Source organism: Halichondria panicea, chromosome 12 (genome assembly GCF_963675165.1).
Source record: "Halichondria panicea chromosome 12, odHalPani1.1, whole genome shotgun sequence".
NCBI classification, from domain to species: domain Eukaryota; kingdom Metazoa; phylum Porifera; class Demospongiae; order Suberitida; family Halichondriidae; genus Halichondria; species Halichondria panicea.
The window spans coordinates 698,399-717,615 of record NC_087388.1 but is presented as its reverse complement, the minus strand read 5'-3'; the positions used below and the strand labels follow the sequence as shown (position 1 = coordinate 717,615).

At 43.2% G+C, this 19,217-nt stretch overlaps 3 protein-coding genes and 1 pseudogene across 3 annotated transcripts; 1 reads left to right on the top strand and 3 right to left on the bottom strand.

Annotated features, from left to right (window-relative positions):
- Positions 1-75: 75 nt before the first annotated feature.
- Positions 76-2,455, bottom strand: LOC135345089 (vesicle-associated membrane protein/synaptobrevin-binding protein-like). Its single transcript, XM_064542444.1, has 9 exons — positions 2,302-2,455; positions 2,101-2,174; positions 1,767-1,919; positions 1,462-1,571; positions 1,080-1,196; positions 767-904; positions 635-664; positions 519-578; positions 76-391 (listed from the first exon to the last, which is right to left on the bottom strand). The coding sequence occupies exons 2-9, from the start codon at positions 2,159-2,161 to the stop codon at positions 227-229; spliced, it is 834 nt and encodes a 277-aa protein (XP_064398514.1). The 5' UTR covers positions 2,162-2,174; positions 2,302-2,455; the 3' UTR covers positions 76-226.
- On the top strand, positions 2,445-17,238 carry LOC135345076 (trafficking protein particle complex subunit 8-like). Its single transcript, XM_064542423.1, has 26 exons — positions 2,445-2,586; positions 2,726-2,901; positions 3,156-3,389; positions 3,826-3,994; positions 4,718-4,868; positions 5,344-5,802; positions 6,149-6,249; positions 6,501-6,651; positions 7,032-7,129; positions 7,388-7,493; positions 7,666-7,797; positions 8,169-8,240; positions 8,325-8,477; positions 8,747-9,203; positions 11,298-11,497; positions 11,779-11,968; positions 12,238-12,395; positions 13,517-13,657; positions 13,975-14,258; positions 14,514-14,621; positions 14,868-15,004; positions 15,193-15,305; positions 15,575-15,673; positions 15,974-16,066; positions 16,478-16,665; positions 16,919-17,238. Exons 2-26 carry the CDS (start codon positions 2,748-2,750, stop codon positions 17,133-17,135), a joined length of 4,365 nt encoding a protein of 1,454 aa, XP_064398493.1. The 5' UTR covers positions 2,445-2,586; positions 2,726-2,747; the 3' UTR covers positions 17,136-17,238.
- LOC135345084 (uncharacterized) lies at positions 9,817-11,161 on the bottom strand (annotated as a pseudogene).
- LOC135345093 (charged multivesicular body protein 4b-like) lies at positions 17,209-19,193 on the bottom strand. The gene is made up of 5 exons (XM_064542447.1): positions 18,897-19,193; positions 18,542-18,719; positions 18,087-18,201; positions 17,772-17,889; positions 17,209-17,483 (listed from the first exon to the last, which is right to left on the bottom strand). The coding sequence occupies exons 1-5, from the start codon at positions 19,081-19,083 to the stop codon at positions 17,404-17,406; spliced, it is 678 nt and encodes a 225-aa protein (XP_064398517.1). The 5' UTR covers positions 19,084-19,193; the 3' UTR covers positions 17,209-17,403.
- Between the last annotated feature and the right edge of the window lie 24 nt (positions 19,194-19,217).

The window sequence follows — 19,217 nt, the reverse complement described above, 5'->3', positions numbered from 1 at the left end:
GTTATTTGCAACTAACAGACTGGTGTGCACTTTGTACAAGCTTTAGCTACAATGTTAGCACATGTTCACACAGTGTGCGATGAGCAAATCACATGTAAAACAGTCTCTATGACACATAGAACATGAAGACAATTAACTCAAATTAACTGGCAGTCATAATTTTTTAGCCTCTTTAATCCTGTTCCAGTCTAGCTAGAAACACACAAAGAAAAAAAAGGTGAGTCTATCACAGCCATTTTCCAACTAAATATCCCAGAATAATAGCCACTAGAATTAGCATAATAGCTACTATATTCAGAGAAGATGAGCTGTGTGATATCTGTGGCTTTATCTTGCCAGCTGCAGCAGATCCAGCCGTTGCCACCCTCTGCTTCAGTTTATTGGCCTCTCCCTGTGTCGATTTGGGAGAGAAAAAAGCACTTGTTAGTCACAACATGTTGATACAGTGCACACAGAATACACACATTACCAAGAATACACACACACACACACACACATGTACCAATGTAAGGCCGTACCTTCAACTGAGTGTTTTCTGTCGTCAGCTTGTCTAGCTTCTGCTGAAGTTGTCTCACTTTCTATGGAGAGAAAAAAGAAAGTAATAGTCTCATTACAGTCATATAGAATCACTCACTGTTTCCATAGTTTCCCTCTCAATCTGATTCTGTGGAAAGTGCTAACAATAACGCAGTGCCAAGTATTGTATTTATATAGACACAACTTGTTCACAAAAAAAAATAAAGCTTTAAAAAAAATTCACACGCACCTTGTCCTGTTTCTGTGGTCCTGGGGTGGAGCCGGCTGTGGGCTGGGAGGGAGGAGTTCGTTCTTCGGAGGAGGCTGGTTTGGGTGTTTCCACAGTGCTGCTTGAAAAGATATCACCAACATCTGCTGACTCGCCACCCTGTGGAGGTAGGAAAAAACAAAAAGAGGATAATTGATCGCACCACAGGTACATAAAAACGTAATTAGATTCTTGCTACTGCCAAAAATCGACTTGGGACCACATTTGTAGCAGATTATTGCTACAGACATAAAATTAATTTTATAGAGACACACACACACCCACACACACACACCTGTACTTTAGAGGTGGTCACAGTTTCCTCGCTGTTTGGCTGTTCTTCTGGAGAGACATCCACAAAGGTGCATTTGAGCTTTGAGTCCATGAGATCACCCTTTGATGCTAGCTTCCACTGTAAGGTAAGGCGGTAGAGGGGGGGGGGGGGGAGGATTAATATAGGAACATTATTTCTATAGAGGAAGTATGCTGTGTTACTACTAAACACAGTATTTGGCAATTAGGGTATTAAAAGTGTGTGATTCAGAGACTAAAGGAATATACAACAGGAAAGGGTGTCCAGGAATTCTAGGAAGTGTTAGCAGATGGAACATACACACACACATAGTAATACACTGGTATGATAATACCCTACTCTAGGTACAGCACAGGAGACGTACCACGTTGTCTAGTTGTTCCATTGTGAAATCGTTGGGAGCTATCATCGTCTGAACCATAAACTTGTGCTTCTGTGTGTCCGTTGCGTGCGGGTCAAACGGTTGCAGCATCACTGTGTGTGTGTGTGTGGGGGGGATAAATGAGGGGGGAGAGGTGTTAAAAGTGTGCACGGATAAACTATAACATCATGTCCATATTGTACGTCATACACTAGACAAACTATCACAAAGCTTACTAAAACAAGCTGCTAGAAACAATCTGTTTGTGTGTGAATCAAAAATAAGACATAATCCACACACAACTTTACCAGCAATGTCTGCACTCTCGTGTGGGTTAAGCATGCCACTGTTGGGACGAACACAGTACTGCTTGGGGGCCGTCGTCTTAACCTTGAATATCACCGTGTCATTAGTAGGATTAGACAATTTAAGGGTTGCCGTCACCACATCAGTGAATGGACCTGCAACAACAGAGAACAATAAATTACATAGTAGATGTATATTAATAGGTACAAACAAAATTATCAAAGCATTAATTTTGCTCAACAGTACGTAATAATTGAACTAATACTTGCAATTGTTGACTAAAGACGAAGCTTCGCAAATCATTACCAAGGGTAGCTTTTTCTTAAAAATGCACACCTTTGAAAACCATTTCACTGGAAGGATCCAAGTCCAGAATTTGCTGCTTTTTTTCTGCCATCTTGTCTTTTCTCCTACAGATCATCAATACAACATTACGAGTGCTAGCCACAAGCTTACAGCTATATGTACTTGTACATAAAATGCCAATTGTGTGGATTTATATGGCAAAAAATTAACATTTCAATTTTATCTACCCACCTGTCCTAGAGCTACGGAACCTTCCAATCCACTAGAGGTCTCTTCTTCTATAAGCACGTACTTTCCTTGTTATCTATGCACACACACACGTACTTATTAAACTTACAATCGGACGCGTTTTTGCTTAGACTGACTCACGTGACCTTTCACATGACTTCTAGATGGTTGCCTCCGATAGCTAGCTACAGTGTACCTTGTTTTTTATACCCACCCTCGTAGCTTGAAGACACACACACTCTGCAGACCGTCTGAACTGAAAACCAAGAGACAGTGTGGACCTATCCAGTAAGAACCAGGCTTGGAGCATGGAACGAAGCACCGATGGCTATCGGAACGTTGTATACATATCTAGACTTACGTATGGACTGTATCCCACCCACCACTTAACATACATAATTAAGACGATATCTTTTCGTTACTATAGGGACAAGTGCCGACCAATCAGAATGCAGTCGCCCAAGAGTGTGGAGACGTTATTGAAGTCCACGTATCCACTGCAGATTGCCATTCGTTGCTCGGAGACAGTGGAGACCATTTGCCAGAAAAATTCTCTTTCGTTTGTGGAACTGCTGCGACCATTTTGCAGCCTCAATGGACCTTGTACGTGCTCACTTTAATACCTGCACACATGTACTACTACATGTACGTACATACACACATGTACTACTACATGTTCATGTTTATGTTCATTGTATCATTCCTTATGTAATAAACTCTCAAACTTCTCCACAGTGTGTGTACTGATGTGCTCCTGTATATGTACAGTGAATTGTATCATTACCCCATGTTTATTCCTAGAGATAATTAATGTTCTATTGTGCACGTACATTTATAAAGTTTTATTTCTTCCCTAGATACTCTCAAAGACGTTCAGGGTCACCAGTATACGGTACGCAATGTGGTTGTCAAGGTGACGGCCCCCTACGGTGAACCGGTGCCGGACGCCAAACTACGTATTGACCTCGGCAACTGCGTCAAGTGGTGTTCTGGTGAGGAGGGGAAAACCCCGTGGTTCGACAAATATAGAGACACCTTTCTGGATCACCTGAAGCAATCAGACCATGAGTGTATCAAGCACTATGTGTGTGGTGAGTGTGGTATTAGGAGGAGGCTATAAGTCGTGCCTGTCATGCTCATGCAGATCATAACAGCAGTGTGATGTGTACTGTTACTATGTAGACTACATGTACGTGTATAATGTAGCCCAGCACTGTTAATAGTATGGTACCTCTTTTGCTTTGATTTTGTGCGTAGGCTAGGTATTACCTGGAGCAGGCATAATAAGATCATAAAATTATTACAATAGTATGTTCAACCTACTGCCCCCTTCCACACACACACACATAATTATGCAGTAGTACTGGTTCTCTACTCCCCTTAATGTAGCTCTTTTTGGTTTGTGTGCATATGCCAAATATACTGACTGAGGAGGCATAATAGATCAACAAATTGTTGTAACCATTATGTACCTGTATATCTAATTGACCCCCTCCCCCCCCCCCCTACACATACACACACCTCCAGTTGTGATGGTAGTGTCCAGCACAGTGGCAAATCCTCTGGAGGCTTTCTCACAACTGCTGACTGCCCAGAAACAGTCAGAGCAGCAAAGCAAGTACCCGAAGTGGCTCACACCTCACCTCCTCTATCAGTACGTCCTGCTGCACGACCTCTCAGAGGGTGGAGACGAAAGGTATGTGTGTGGGACATTATAATACTTTCGTTGGTCTAATAACGTTATTTTATGATTTTCTGAAAGCTTAGAGAGAGGCCTTTCAGATGATTTGTTAAAATCAAAATAGACATTTTGGCCTGTTTTTGACAGAAATTATAGCCCATCCAAATTTGAAATTCGAGCATACCATCTGAACGGGCTCCTTCTAAGCTTTCAGAAAATCATGAAATTCTTTGAATTTGGACCATCAGATCTGCTGATCTAGTACTTTCAAAATGAAACCTCTATCACTTTTGTGATCACTTGTATGATGTGTGTGTGGGTGGGGGGTGGTGTTGAGGGAATGTACTGTGCGTATGTGTACGCCACATTGTTTTGTACATAATGAAAGTATAGTTTATTCTGTTGTATGCAAGTGTACAAATTCCCCAGCGGTCCATTCTTTCAGTTTGCACTACGTTATGCACTGTAGGCTCCAGTACACTACACCAATGTACATACATGTACATATTATGTGTACCGTATAGCGGGTAATTTTCGTTGGTACACATTTTCGGATGAACTACCCATTGCATTTTAAATATTCGTACAGCTCAGGATAGTGACGTTGAACCTATTGTGGTACTGATTTAAACATACCATTAGATAGACATTACAAAGGGCTTCAAAATGCATGGTCATGTACTCCTGACCACCTGTGCATGTATTATATCAGCTCCTTTGCTTGTCTTTCCTCTGCAGAGCTAGGGATAACTATGCCAAGGTGGAGGGCACGTACGGTGGAGCCAGCTGTTTCTTCCTACACATCAACTCACGAGCTTCTGGTTCTCCCGGGAAGAATGTGCCAGACCTGTGGTCAGATCTACTGAGGAGCAGCAGCGAGACTAATGATGTAAGAGCTGTGTGTATTATTAGCCCAGTTGTGCATGTGCTTATATAGTCTTACTATACCTCCATGTGATTGCCCCAGTAGCTGCCATTAATTTAGAAATGTTTGAGTATCAATGAAATTCTACAAAAAGATGCATTTTTTGATGTACCAACTGGAATCGAGTTTTGTGTCTACACGTATGTACATGTACATGTACTACCGTATATAGCGGGTATATTTCGATGGTGTAAACTTTCGCGGAATGACCGTTAAAAAGGTTTTCGCGGATTTAATTTTCGCAGTATATGCATGCATATGATATTAATTTTGTGGGTATAAAAATGTTTGCGATACACATGCTTAATCAGCGAAAACCGCAAACATTGATACCCTCGAACTGCAGTCATGTATACCCGCTATACGGTATTCCACATTATTATTGTTTGCACAGCACAATATGTACATGTACTTGTAATGGTCTGTATTGTGTTCTCAGGATGAGGTGGACGGTAGATTCAAATTAAAGCTCCGGAAATCTAACAAGTCGTCGAAAGAGTCCTCGCCCATTGTTCCCAATAACAAGGGGAAATCCCCCACTAATAATGCCGTACCTGATCCAAACAGTGCTCGCAAAGAGCCGACACTTTTCACAATATCGACCTCTGACACTGACCTCAACAACTCGCAGGCTGTTGCCGTGGGAAACGACCCTTTGACCCAGAATTCAGGGACGATCCATCATGCACTCAGCAATGCTGACTTCACTGGTGGAGAATCTTGTGAAAAGTATGTGACAAACGGTTCAATTGAGGGGGGCAGGGAAACAGGGAGTGTGAGATATGGGCAATGCCTAAAGATAGAAGATCACGAAAGGCTGGCAGGATTTGTCCAGGAGCTGGTGGGGAAGAGGTTGCTACCTCACCTCTCAGAGGTGCTCAAGAATCTCAACGAATGGGTGAGGGAGGGAGCCCCTGTAATTAGTGCAATCATGATTGCTGAGGGAAGGGGCCCCTGTAATTAGTGCAGTTATGATTGCTGAGGGAAGGGGCCCCTGTAATTAGTGCAGTCACGATTGCTGAGGGAAGGGGCCCCTGTAATTAGTGCAGTCATGATTGCTGAGGGAAGGGGCCCCTGTAATTAGTGCAGTCATGATTGCTGAGGGAAGGGGCCCCTGTAATTAGTGCAGTCATGATTGCGTGAGGGAGGGGGCCCCTGTAATTAGTGCAGTCATTGGTGCACGTATTACAGACACTCTGACTTTTCCGAGATATCCAATTCCGTTTCATTGCACACACATACAGTTGCTGAGTCGGCGTTCTGTTCGTCGCAGTTTCTCCTCATTCTCCAGTAAAATAGCCAAGATGATTCAGGGACCAAGCAACTCGGCAGGGGAAGGGGTCGGGTGAGTGGGTGGAGTGGGTGGATGGGTAGGCAGTGGGAATACTACTATCATATCCTTACATATCCTGGTTGTTTTGTTCTTGTTCATTTTCAATAATGTGCTTAGTCAACATGTGTTCTCAGAAGTGATGTACAATGTACACGCATTACAGTATTTGTATGTTGTATAATTACATGTACTAACAATCCCCCTCCCACACACACACACACACACACACACACACACACACACACACACACACACACACTTAGTTATGCGACCAACTCTATGGAGGTCCAGTTGAGACAGTTGGCAGATTTGGCTTTTCTCACTCAAAACTATGACCTGTCATTTCAGAGCTACCATCACGTCAAGAAGGACTTCCAGAGCTCGAGTGCATGGAGCTACTACGCTGCGGCCGTGGTGAGTACCATCACTATTATAATAGTAGGGGCTTCTTTAGCGGCAGCTTCTTCAGTGGTGGCGGCCATCGTTGTAGCTTCTTCAGTGGTGGCGGCCATCGTTGTAGCTTCTTCAGTGGTGGCGGCCATCGTTGTAGCTTTTTCAGTGGTGGCGGCCATCGTTGTAGCTTCTTCAGTGGTGGCGGCCATCGTTGCAGCTTCTTCAGTGGTGGCGGCCATCGTTGCAGCTTCTTCATTGGTCTATTAGTTGTATTGTATGTACACACAAAACAGTTGATAATACAGACAAGTACTTGAATTATTCTTAGTTAGTATCTACTCTTGTACGAACTACATGTATACTTATCTTTTTGACCTGACTGCCCCCCCGCCCCCTTGTAGGAGATGTGTGCAGTGGCTGCGTACATGTGCTCCTCCAGTAAGAGGGAGGTGGTCTCGTATCTCGAGGAGGCAGTGTCCGTATATAACCTCTCATGCAAGTACGTTTGTGCAGTGTACATTAACCAGCTAAGCTGTATATTACATTGTGTTGATGCATACTATCGTACTACTAGCGAGCGAAAAAATCAGCTAATAATAGTGTTAAAATAGAGCATCTTTGAACGGCCATAACTTTACTTCCGTTTGTCCAATAACATTGATTTTCTGATTTTCTGAAAGCTAATTAGAGAGAAACCATTCAGATGATGTGTTAGTTAGGGTTAACCTGTATTACCTATTGCCCCTCCCTCCCCCAGAGCCCCGTACCATGCCCTGCGCTGCTCACTACTCTTGTGTAAGATTCTCCAAGAGAGGGGTCTCACTAGAGAGCTGACTCAGCTGTTCATCAGGATGACATCAGAGGTACAACACACAATGTCTGCTCTAGTGGGGAGAGGCTCATTAAAATTATCTTTGAGACAGTGTGAAAATCATTACTGACTGGATCTTTATAATGTGTGCCTTATACAAGCTACTGATATTATTTGTACTACGTACATTACATTGTTTGATGAATGTGTGCTTTTGTTGCCAGGACGACGACCTTCGTAGTGCCCTCTGTCTGGAGCAAGCCGCCCACTCATTCCAACGTACCGTCCCCTCGATGGAGAGGAAGTTTGCACTCCACCTCATCCTGGCCGGCCATCGATACGCCAGATCCACTCAGGTACAGGGGGGAGGGAGGGTTGCTCTGTGGTTGTCACCAAATACGTATTTGTATAATTATGATTGCGTTAATGATGAACTACATGTACTTTTAGTGTGCATTAGCTTCCAAAACTTCCTTGCTAACAAATGAAAGAAGGGAATGGGATAGCACAATAAAACCCATGGTCATTGTGTCTACTCCTACTGTATACTGTATTCTGTTTCCTGATGTGCTACCTCTCTGAGCCATCGTGTCAGCACACCAATTCTGTTCCAATTTGTGTACAGTCTGTTGTCATAAATTTATAATACCAAGAGTTCATAGTACATATCTGTACTTGTGTGGGTTTGTGAGCCTTTATCTATCTCAAGCCCCTCCCCCTCCTGCAGAGGCTGCACAGCACGCGTGTGTACGGACAAGCACTCAAGGTCTACATTGACAAGGGCTGGACACTAGCAGAGGTACTGTGTATGTATAACAATTGTGCATCTTAATTTGTGCGTATAATTATAATTTTTCATCTCCTCTCTCTTTCTTGCTTCCAGGACTACATCCACTTTTCGTTGGCTCGTCACTCGTTCACGCTTCATCGACTCTCCGAGGCAAGACGTGCGTTTGAGGCACTCCTCTCTCACGACAGTCGTCAGTCAACAGCTCAGCAGATGCTCAACCTCAAGGAGTACATCTTCGTCTACAAGGTGGGGGGGGGTGGGTGGGTATGTCTTTGTGGGGGGTATAATACATTGTACATAACTTTGAGTTCCCGTAACTTGAGTTTAGCTCATTCAATTTCAAAACTAAAGGATGTATGAAGTAGCTCTTTGATATGGTGTGTTTATAATGATGTACATGTACAGGTAGATCAATGATTTTTTTCGAGCCTTCTCTAAAATTAGCCTGTTTACAAAGCTACATTAATTTTACATTATTATTGTACATATTTGATTTTTGCCCCGCCCCCTTGTAGCAATTACAGTCACTGGAGCCCTCACCGCCCACACTGCCAGTTCGTCCGCCCACCTCCACACTGTCACAAGTCTCACAGGCCACACCCCTTCCCACTCTCCCATTGCCGTTTGTGAACAACCGGCTCACAAGAGTCACACTCCTCACAGGTGCCCCGCCCACTTCCCTTAATAGACCTCACTCATTGGCCGGAGGCGACCAATCAAATTCAAGTACTTCACTAGGACAATATTTAAACTCTAAAAAACAACAAAGTGGAAACTCGTTAGCTAATTTAATAATAGGAATAAATGATTACGATCACTCTAAAATGAAGGCAACAAAGGACGATTGGGTGAAAATGGAGGAACGAGCTGCTGCCGGAGTGGGTGGAGTTTTGCATGAGAACTTTAAACCCTCTGTGTTGATAATGGACGAGGCCAGTGATAACTCCTCCTCTCCAGTCATGGTCGTCAATGGTGAGTGTACTTACTACATGTTCATGTACATGCATGTTCATGACTGCATAATTACATGTACATGTATGTACGTACACATGTACTAGCTAGCTGTGTAATGTGTATACTTGTTAGGCTTTAAGAGGCCATGACTCCACAAACACTTATCGTTATTTCATAAAATATGATTTTCGATGAAATGTTCAGCTCACAATTTTTGAACGGACCCAAATTTGGAATTTTATATAACCAACGCTTTTTATTAAAAACAGGCCCGAAAAATAACTTTTAAATTTAATATGCCATTTGAAAGAGCTCGCTTCAAGGTATCAGAAATCATGGATTTGGACCATCCTATGATCGATAGACGCCTTGAGCATGCACGACGTGATAGTATACGTACGTTCATTGATGTTCATACAATGTCATATGACTATGTACTGTACAGTAGAACCTTGATTATCCGGACACTTTGGTTCCAGAAGCAGGCCGGATAACCGGATAATCGAATAGATAAACCACGCCTTGATCCACCCACTTTATTGATAAACAGCAGTGCCACATGGTTTTCTGCCCATGCGCAGAAGATAATCAGACCTGTCTCCATAGTAACAGCTGCAATGCGCATGCGCATTTCAGGAACACGCCCATTTCCTGAATTATTAAAAAGAAAACTTCCAAGCCGGATAATCGAGGTTCCGGATAATCGAGGTTCTACTGTATGTATAATAACGTATACTTGAAGTACTCAGTAAAAAAATGTTGAGGTTACAAAACAGTGCTTGCATACAATAGTTCAGCTTGTCTTAGTTTTCCCATTTTGCAAATGAGATCATGGCTGCTGGTGTGGCAGTAACAGTGACATCCTTTAACTTGTCAGCCCATGGCTTGTGATATTTCACTGTGCCACAGAAAACAAGGATCTTGCAATGGATGCCTTCACCCCTCACTTTCTTGACAAACTCCTCCCCTCCTCGACCTGCTGTGATGGCTCGATACTCTGTACCAGGCTTCTTCCTCTTGAGAGCTTGCAGGGCATCGTCAACATTGGCTGTAGCATAGACAAAGATGCCCTCTACTTATTTAAGGCGTTGTACGTATCCGCTGTTTTCTTTGCTGGTAATGTTTAAATCAATCCAGATGACCTCTCTTGTGATTCGCTTTAAGGAAATCCTGAATCGTGGGTAGATTCCCTCCGTCTCTCGAATTGCGTACTCTTCTGCGAATCTCTTGCTTTTATCACCAGTGACACTCCCACCACTCGTCACCCACGCCCAGTGCGAGTCAAGCCAGTCTGGTATAAGAGCTCCAACTTCTTTCTTCTCCTTCTGTCTTGTAGTACCAACAATAGCAATGCATCCAAGAACGCCAAATCTCGTGCCAATTTTAACAGGCTCAGAGTACCGGTACTTTGTTATGCCTTCTGTTTCCTTGATATAGGAGGCACAATATTCAGGGCTCGGCGTAAGGTAGACACCTTTACCAATGTAGCCTTCATCTGTATCACCAAAGTGCTCTTCAGTCAGAGAAAAACCAATATCAAAGATGGAGGAATGGTTAGATTTTTTCGTTCCATGAAAGAGAAATCGAATATCAGTATCAAGTTTCATTTCTAACCTTTTTTTGAACTTTTGTGATCGATCTTTTGAAGCATTGACAATCTCAATTGCTTCCAAGCGGTGTGAATGTGCTGCACTGATTATACGTTCATCAAGAATACTCTCAACTAGCTTGTAGATATTGTCCCCGCGATTCAAAGTTTTAATATTTCCTGAGGGATCACCTGAATATGCAGTGTCATTGCTCAGAAACGCCTTGGCAGTGGCTTTAGACAGGGTTGGTGTCAAACCACTCATCTTCTTGAGAGTCTGGTAGTGGAACCTGCAGCTTACTGGTAGCTTTTCTAATAGTCCATTGACTGTCAACAAAAGGGGTACTATACTGTACGTGTGTATACTGTGTAGTCCTTTGGGGGTATTTCCCAGGGAATGTACCCTAGTGCAAGTTGGAGCTTTCCCTGGAATTGAGTCTAGGCTGTGTGTAGTGAGCCATACTGTGGAATGTCTGTACGAAACATGTGAATGTCATTATACCAGAATGTATTTCTTTCTACAGAGCCTGTTTCCGTCGGTCTCGTGCTGAGGAATCCTCTCAAAATTCCTCTCCTGATGACCAACGTTGCTCTGATTTGGAGCTACTCTACCCCCGGCACTTCAGTCTCCTCTTTGCCTGCCTCCAACGAGGAGCGGCCTCCCCCCGAGGCAAGCTGTGATGTGCTGGACACTGTACTACTGAAACCAGAGGAAGAAAGAATGGTATATAGTTGTGTTTGTGCGTGTGTACTCATCATCACTTAGCTCCCTCCTAGCAACCTCTGCAATACACACTAGTATACTAGAGATTGTGCTTATTTGTATATACGCCATATAATGATGATTTTAGAGCCTTACAATTGTCTTAATTACTTCATGGAAGCACTGGTAATAATTGTTTAGTTATATTTACACTGCCAGGAGTAGTATCTCTCTTGACACTGCATATAGCTGAGAGCAATGTTGATATTATATAATGTACACCCCCGCCCCCATCACCACAGGTGACCCTTCGTATTACCCCCCACAAGGAAGGCCATCTGGCTGTGACTGGGTTCCTGTACAATCTGTGTATTGACACCACCCAGAGTGAGAGCACTGACTCCCCCGTCCTGAGCTCACACACTCGACCCAACCTGCCCAGTATGGCCGTCAGTACTCAGGACGTTCTCTATCAGAAGAGGCATAGCTCTGGTGGGTGGTGTGGATGTGGTGTGTGATGTGTGAGTGTGGGTGTGTGAGTGTGGATGTGTGGTGTGTGGGTGTGGTGGGTAGTGCGGAGAGTGTGGGTAGTGGGTGGTGTGAGTGTGGGCGGTGAGGATGGTGGTGTGAAGAGTGTGGGTAGTGGGTGGTGTGGGTGTTGTGTGAGGGTGGATAGTGTGGGCAATGAGTGTGGTGGAGGTGGGTGTCAGTGCTAAGCTCAATATCTGTACTACCCCAACCATCCTCCCTATTCTCTGTAGGTGTGTCAGAAGTAATGGCAACTGGTCTTCAAGGCAAGGTGGACGTCTGTATCCAGGGTCAAAGGTTGAACCAGACAAAAGAGGAGAGAGCAGGAGTGGTGTATGGGGCAGACCATCGACTCAGCTGGACCGTGGCAGCACCCATGCCTAAGATTGTAGTAAGTCAATTCTCAACTAATAGCATGAATATAGCTACAGCCATTCCCTAACTACCATATTACTAGAATGTTTTGCGAGCATCAAACATTCGCGAACTTTGCGATGGTTGATCAATTCGCAACAATAAAATCCGCAAAACCTAAATTATGTTATAGTTATTGACTGGTTGACTAGTAATTATGGCTTATAAACAACCAATGCCGAGGGTGTAGCCCGAGGCTGAGGTTGTTTATAAACCATAATTACTAGGCAACCAGTCAACAACTGATTTATTTACTGCAAAAACAGCAAAACAGTCATTTGAACATCAATGGAGACAGTCAAGCTTGCTCTCACAGCCACTTTTGTGCCTCAGAATATGCAGTTAGAACAGTCACAGCTGTCAAGTATTAGAGCTAGCTACTTCTCCAAGCAGCTAAGTTCTACTGGAAGCCATAAACTTTGACCAGACCCGCCCACCAATATCAGCAGTTCAATTTGCATTGCACAAGTCTACCTATACCAACACTGCACTGTACTCCTCTACCTCTGAGCCACAGCCTTGACTAGAAACACAGAGCAAGGATTGAACTGCAGTGTTTCAAGCCTCATGAACATGCAATAAGTAGCTTAGACTGCTAGCTAGCTCAGGTCAATATGACAATAGCACAAAACATAGTCTACAAAAACTTTTTGCGTGCTGTATTGCTATTTTACTGTGTACAAATTGTCAAGATGATTCAAAAGTTGAATAGTGCTTGTAGGAAGTAAAAATATGAGCCATATTCCATACTTCCCCGGGGGAAGTAAAATATGGCTCATATTCACTGGAAATTACCTAGGATACGGAGTGAATCAGTAAATAATACTAGTAAATACACACGATTCTTGCCAGAACACAAAGGGTCAAAATTTCGGCTGATTTGGCTCATTCGCAAAAGTTTTTCACCAGCAAAATATTCTAGTAATACGGTAGTACAGTACACGTAGGGTCAATGCTTGGCTTTTTTAATAATTGCTTTATTTGGCACACTGTACTGTAGTGGCCTGCTTGTAACAACACTTCATGTGTATGATTGTTGTGACACATGTAGAATGGGTACAATACTAACATCATGTTACCCCCCCCTCTCTTGTGTAGGCGTGTCTCAATTCTCTGCCGAGTGCCCTGAATCGTGGGGAGGTGTGTCGTGTTGCCATGGAGGTGTACAACTGCGGACAAGTGCCCCTCAACAGTCTACGAATAGCTACCAGCCTCGGGGGAAAACTGCTCTTTGATAAAGTGAGTCTGAAATCTGTTACAGGATTACAGAACGTTATTATGTGGCCTTTAATATTGTACATACAGGGCAGTCTTCTTGTTAATCTTTACTGCCTCCTCATACAGGTCTAAAATAAGCGTTTTTAGCCAGCGGTAATATTTAGTTATCTCAACCTAATATATATACATAGCATGCTCACACTTTCTGCCAGCCCTGTGTTGTTACAGTAGCCATGTGTACCCTGACCTTTTATAAGCACACCACCCTCCTGTAGGATTATGCTGTATACTATGACCTTTGTACCATGACCTATGTTATGAGCACACCACCCTTGTAGGAATGTGATACCTCATCGAGTGGTGTGTACCCGTCGACTCTCCTCTCTCCCGTTAACACGTCCCCTCCACCCACGCATCCACTCCCTCACACCATCACGCCCCCACACTGTGTAGAGTTGTCCTTACCGAGTGGGCGGCTAGAGCCTGGTGTGGGTGTGTGTGCCAAGCTAATCATGCAAGGGACATCCTCTTTAACTTCAACGAGACAGGGATGGGGGGAGATACCGCTGGACCTGCTGATCTACTATGAGCCTGCCTTGGTATCAGCTAACTCTAAATTAAGGTACTTTACAATATTACAGTTGCACTTGTAGGTTCAATGTGAAAATTGCTGGGATTGGTCGGAGCTTTAACAATACCGTTGTAGATGCCTATAAAATTAATGTAGAATCCATGAACTATATAGTTATGTGCGTTTGTTTTTAATCTTATTTTAGTTGAGTTGGGCACATACAGTACATGTGAAACCGCCCCCTTCACACACACCCGTCCCCTCCACACGCACACACACTCACACCCGCCCCCTCCACACACACAGTCACAGGGTCCTGCGTCACAGCTGCTCCCTCAAGATCAACGAGTCACTGAACCTGAAGGCAACTGCTGTACACGCTCAACTACCCATCACCTCATCAGACAAGGAACAGTAAGTCCACATACAAAGGAAACCTAAACTCTATCTCCTGTGTACCGCACTGTACGTGTTACTGCAATGTTTTAAAATTTTAACACTTATCTATCTTAACTTTTGCAATCTGGCAAGAATCATAATGTCATACAAATTAGTTTCAGGGTTTTTTGTGAACCTATTAGTACTACTCGTAAAGTTCGCATCTGATTTATGGTATTACGATAATAATTATAGAGAAGCTACGCTTTACAATTACAATAGTTTTGACTTGAATCGAGTGCTACTGACGGTGGAGGCTGAGAATAAGCTCTCCCCAGGAGTGGCGGGGGAAGTGAGGATCACTCAGGTCTCCTGTGTCAGTCCCTCATGGAGCATCACTAAGACTGACAGGGGTCAAGGTGCGTGACGTCATGATCATTGATGGGCAGTAGAAAAGCACTGTAGAATGGAGTAGAATGACAGTATTTCTATGCCATTCTACTCCATTCTACTGCTATTGCTCATTCTACTGCATACATGTGCTGTGTGTTGGTATGACAACTTCTATTGCCTTAGTTAATGTATTCTGGTTGTTATCTCCATGCAGGTCTGCTGTGTCTCCAGCCCAGTGAGAGTGGGGTGGTGCAGTTGAGGGGGACACGACTCCCCGCACACACTACTAGCCTTTGCTACTCTGATGTGCCCCTCGGACCAACAGTGGTTAGTTAAGAAATTACTATGTTAAATATTTTCAGTGCTTTGCCCAGAATTCTCGAAGTAGTGTCTTTTTTAAATCCTCAATCTCAATCCGTTATACGCATACAAATTTACCTCTTTTGTGTGGTTAACTTAACTAGGCCAAAGGTGGTTATTGTTGTCTAGAGGTGTACTTAACCACCACCGACAACCAGTGTGGGCACATTCTCCTGTGTTTTATAATGTGCTGGCCTCTGTTAACATTGTTATCGTTGTTATTATCTCTCCTCCAGATTCCCAGCAGTGTGTTCCCGACTGGTAATCTATTGAGAACTGAAGAGTCTATTCAGAAACCAAAGAGAGATCAGCTATCTCTAGTGGTCTTCTGGCAGGTGAGGGGGCTGTCTCTTAGTGTATTGTGTGTAGAGGCCATTTTGATGTCTAGCAAAGTATATACATGTATTTCAAATTCTGTTCCTACTGTACCTTCACTACTGTTAATAGCCTTCCCCCCTAACACCCACACACACACACACACACACACACACACACACACACACACACACACACACACACACACACACACACACACACACACACACACACACACACACACACACCACAGGCACACACACACACACACACACACACACACACACACACACACACACACACACACACACACACCACAGGCACTGGTTACTGGTGAGGCTGACACTATGTTCACGTACGGCCATCAAACCATCTCTGTTAAACTACCTCAGTCTATGTCCACACTGGCGCAGGTCAGTTATTATAATTATGGCTATAGTAATTAACATAATCATAACATGACGTACCCTGGGATCTCATTTTTAGCATCTTTGATAGGCCATAACTTGCCTTAGGATGGTCTAATGTCAATAATTTTATGATTTTCTGAAAGCTTAAGTTAAGCTCTTTCAAATAGTGTATTAAAATCAAAGGTCATTTTTGGGGCCATTTCGACAAAAAAGCGTGGGGAAAAATACTAAATTTGAGTCCGTTCAAAAATCGTGAGCTGAACATATCATCTGAAAGAGCTCACTCTAAGCTTTCAGAAAAACATAAAAGTATGTAGATCAAGTGAACTGAAGTGGAGTTATGGCCTCTCAAATGTAGCCCACAGCATGTTTTTTCTGTAACTACTCTTCACATACTGTTATAACTATGCCCAGACTGAGCCTACCTCTCCGTATGACATAGTCAAGTTCTATCTGGAGCACCCGCTGGTCAGTGACTACCCTCCCTCAGGACTGTGTGTGGTCCCTGTGAGGGTGGTCCTACAGAACTGCTGTAGTAGCAATGTCACCGCCATGCTGGAGATGATGCAACCAAAGGAGCAGATCGAAGACACACACAATAGGTAGAGTACACACACACTACAGTTTCCCAATTTTTCAAAACTGTCAGTAGCTCAATGGTGTGCTTAGATACAAGTTCTAGCAATTTTAACAAAAGCAAATTGTAGCCTTTCTCCAAATTTCAGTAGCTATCTTTGAGAGCCCGTAAATTGTTGCATGTGTACACACACACACTCCTCTCACACACTAACACCCACTCCCCCTCACACTTTAACACCCACTCCCCTCACACACACACACCCACTCCACTCACAGATCCGTAGAGCCACAGTTCTACTGGAGTGGGGGCACTTGTCGTCGTCACGTCTCACTAAGTGCTGACTCAGCATCGTCATCCATAACTATTTACGCTAACTTTGGTAAACCAGGAGTGTACAATCTCAACACACTCCGAGTGCTGGCTGCTAAGGGCAACGGCGGAGGATACAGCACTCAAAGATGGCAGAGAACTAGTTATATAACAATTAAATAATTCTATTTTGTTGTGTTGCCGATAATTTGTGTTTGTACGCCTTACTAGCTTGCATGCTTAGATTTGTGATTAATGATCGAAATTAATTTATTTTTCAAAGAGATTGAATATAATTATAATAATCTAATAATTATTTATTTATACACACTCAATAATTATTTGACAGAGTTATAAAACAACTGATCGACACTTGAATACAATAATGCATGCAATCACAGTTTGACATTAAAAACAATTTCTATACGAGCATGTGCTTGTGTTCAGTGTCCTATGAGGCCCATGCTGCCAGTTCTCTAAGATCATCGTCTTCCTCCTGGACCACTTTCTTAGTCCGTGGAGCAGCAGTAGCTGTATAGAGAGAGGGGGGGGGGGATAATGACATAATCTATACATGCACAAGAGTACACAGCCAAAATGTTATGGAGGGTGTATAAAAATTGAACAGTTACTAATTGTGTGTATATACATCTATTACATTAGCCTCTGTATAATTATACTTCCTTTTTAGAGATTATAAATGTACCTATAATTATGAAGCTTTATATACCGTAAGTCAGGGTAATAACAATTTCTTAAGTGGCCAGGCTACATACCTATAATGTGTTAAGAATGAATAAAGACGGAGAAGTTACTTACGGACTTCAGGTAGATCAAGAGGATCATCTGAGATGACATGAGTCGGTTCCCCTACCTCCAGGAGGCCTTCCTCCAGTTCTTCTTGTTCCATTTCCTCTAGCTCAGCTAACAGGTCGTCCTGGGGGGGGGGTGTGTGTGCGAGGGGGAGGCATGCGTGTGAGAGAGCATGTGTGTGAGGGTATGGCATATTATGTAGCAGAAATATACACTGTATATACTAGCACCAGGTGTAAATAAGCAGTGTGCTGGTCTACTATCATTGCAGGTGTACTAAAACTAACGGATTTTATATTCGAGACTAATAAACTGACTCACATCGTCAATTTCACCAGCAAATCCAATTGGTTGCGCGAGTACATTAGATATCTCGTCAGCAATCTCGTTTTGTTCTGTGATATCGTCCATCATGTCGTGAATATCATCAACATCCCTGGAGGGAGGGAGCGGGAGGTGGAGCACAGGTAGTTAGTATACAGACGTAACAGTAACATGGTGTGGGCGGGGCATCAATTCTGTTTATGAAACTATTCAACAAGCTTCTCCTGTCATGCTTACACTACCAGCCTTACACAGTCAATGGAAATGGAACTGTGACACTTCCAAATATGATCACCATTCATTATCACAGGAATAATAGTTCTAATACTCAAGTGTTCAATTAAAGCCCATACATAAGTACTAGTAATGTACAATGGTTACCGGTATGATTTAGCTGAGATGATGTATTAAAAGGGCAACCTAGTGGTGGTCTTAACACTGGGTTGGCTTACAAGTGTTGATGTGCCGCCTTCATAGCCTTGGCAGCAAAGCTCATATTCTTAAGCACCTCCGTGTTCGTCTGTGCGTTCTCAAGGGCTTCCCGTTGGAACTCAATTGTGGAGAGGGTACCGTCAATCTGCCCCAGTTGCTTCTCAAGTCTCTTCTTTCTTTTCAAAGCCATCAGAGCAGCTTCAGATGAAAAGGGCATCATTAGATAATCGATACATAATGATACGGCATACGGTGTGCCATGGATAGTAACACTGGTTTATAGCTATAACTGAGGTGTGAACTGTTATATTAATACAGCTACTGTGTGTCCATTGGGTTTGGTTATAATACAGTCAACAACAACGGTAATTATACCTCTCTTATTTTTCATGCCGTGCTTTTTGGCAAGAGCTTGCTCTGTTTGTATCTTCTTCTCTAGAAAATCTGTTTTCTTGGTCAACATTTCCTCTGTCTCCCTCAGTTTCTGTATGGCCACTTGAGGGGAGGGAGCCTCTCCCTTCTTACCACTACCAAACACTTTAGCCAACGCTGCCATAGCCATTGTGTGAACCTCTACAACTTAGCTCCTTTGACTTTAGAATGTCTTTTTATTTTTCTTGTTTTCATTGATTTTGTGCCTACTAATTACGGTCACATGACATCAATGTCTAATTATAGGAACGCACAAAGCATGAC

Excerpts from the sequence above, each read along its gene's own strand:
- LOC135345076 (XM_064542423.1), top strand. The coding sequence starts at position 2,748 with ATGCAGTCGCCCAAGAGTGTGGAGACGTTATTGAAGTCCACGTATCCA. Across the intron at positions 12,396-13,516 it reads CACCCATGCCTAAGATTGTA|GCGTGTCTCAATTCTCTGCC; the intron begins GTAAGTCAATTC and ends TCTCTTGTGTAG. Across the intron at positions 13,658-13,974 it reads GAAAACTGCTCTTTGATAAA|GAATGTGATACCTCATCGAG; the intron begins GTGAGTCTGAAA and ends CCACCCTTGTAG.
- LOC135345093 (XM_064542447.1), bottom strand. The coding sequence starts at position 19,083 with ATGGCTATGGCAGCGTTGGCTAAAGTGTTTGGTAGTGGTAAGAAGGGA. Across the intron at positions 18,720-18,896 it reads CGGCATGAAAAATAAGAGAG|CTGCTCTGATGGCTTTGAAA; the intron begins GTATAATTACCG and ends TTTCATCTGAAG. Across the intron at positions 17,890-18,086 it reads TTGCTGGTGAAATTGACGAT|GACGACCTGTTAGCTGAGCT; the intron begins GTGAGTCAGTTT and ends CCCCCCCCCCAG.
- LOC135345089 (XM_064542444.1), bottom strand. The coding sequence starts at position 2,161 with ATGGCAGAAAAAAAGCAGCAAATTCTGGACTTGGATCCTTCCAGTGAA. Across the intron at positions 1,920-2,100 it reads CAGTGAAATGGTTTTCAAAG|GTCCATTCACTGATGTGGTG; the intron begins GTGTGCATTTTT and ends CTGTTGTTGCAG. Across the intron at positions 392-518 it reads CAGAAAACACTCAGTTGAAG|GGAGAGGCCAATAAACTGAA; the intron begins GTACGGCCTTAC and ends AAATCGACACAG.